The 973-nt window shown below is 48.5% G+C and overlaps 1 protein-coding gene across 1 annotated transcript in view; it reads right to left on the bottom strand.

Moving 5' to 3' along the window:
- Positions 1-723: 723 nt before the first annotated feature.
- POLR2A (polymerase (RNA) II (DNA directed) polypeptide A, 220kDa) overlaps positions 724-973 on the bottom strand; it is a 25733-nt gene continuing 25483 nt past the window's right edge. Inside the window, 1 exon segment of the mRNA XM_006899174.1 lies at positions 724-973. This exon segment is cut by the window's right edge and continues 27 nt beyond it. Within this exon segment, the coding sequence (XP_006899236.1) occupies positions 724-973 (250 nt within the window).

Genomic DNA, 973 nt, shown 5'->3' with positions numbered 1-973 from the left:
GTTTTGTGAACACTGGCTGAAGGCTGACGTGCCAGAAAGCACACCTGAGCAGCTTTCCTAAATGAAGATTATACCCCATTTCCAACCTTAACTGTCACCTGTTATCTTCCCTAATAAACCCGCATAAACAGGTGGGGAATGGGAAGCTGCTATCTTTATTATTAGATTAATGTAAGGCAAAGGTCAATAAATCTGTCCTGTTGCAGAGCCATGATGTCCAGCACCAAGCTGGACAAGGTGGGTTCAGTGACTATGGTCCCCTTCTTGTGCCTCTCCTGGCCCATGTGTTATCTGTGGAAACACACTACAAGCCAACAGCCCAAGGAAGGAGCAGGGCTTGGGGACTGTTTTCTCTGAAAGCCAATTCAATACTCAACACATGTACTTCTTGGTCAAAATTAGTAAACTTTATTTAAACTTCAAATAATAAAATAACAGACAAAAGACAGCTTTATAGCTTCATTGTCTTGGAGGATCAGATGTATTGACCCAGAGCGGACACCCCTAAGAAGTTCAAATATCCTTTGCCACCCTAATCAAGCCACAGGCAAGAAAGGATCCTCAACATGGGGATAGATCTGGGGAGGATGGGGCAGGAAGGACAAATCCACTAGGCAAGTGAGAAAGCACATTGAGAAAGTAAGACAAAAACCCACTGAAAGTGGAACCAAGGTGTCAATGGGGAGTATATCACAGGCATTATATACAAAAGGGTCAAGCTGGTCACCACATTATCAGGGAGGAAAGAGGACAGAATGGCCAGAGGGCCCTCCTGCCTAGGCTGCTGGGGCTGGGCCCGGGCGGCCCTCGGTTCTCCTCATCACTGTCATCTGGGCTGATGGCCGGGCTGGTGAGGCTGTAGGTGGGACTGGTAGGCGAGTAGCCTGGGGAGGTGGGTGAGTAGGTGGGGCTGGTGGGGGAGTACTTGGGGGAAGTGGGTGAGTAAGTGGGACTAGTAGGTGAGTATTTGGGA

The sequence above is a fragment of the Elephantulus edwardii genome, unplaced genomic scaffold (assembly GCF_000299155.1).
Source record: "Elephantulus edwardii isolate Elephantulus edwardi_28Jun2011 unplaced genomic scaffold, EleEdw1.0 scaffold00246, whole genome shotgun sequence".
NCBI lineage: Eukaryota > Metazoa > Chordata > Mammalia > Macroscelidea > Macroscelididae > Elephantulus > Elephantulus edwardii.
Note: the sequence above shows the minus strand (reverse complement) of the source record. Positions and strands in the feature narration are given on the sequence as shown.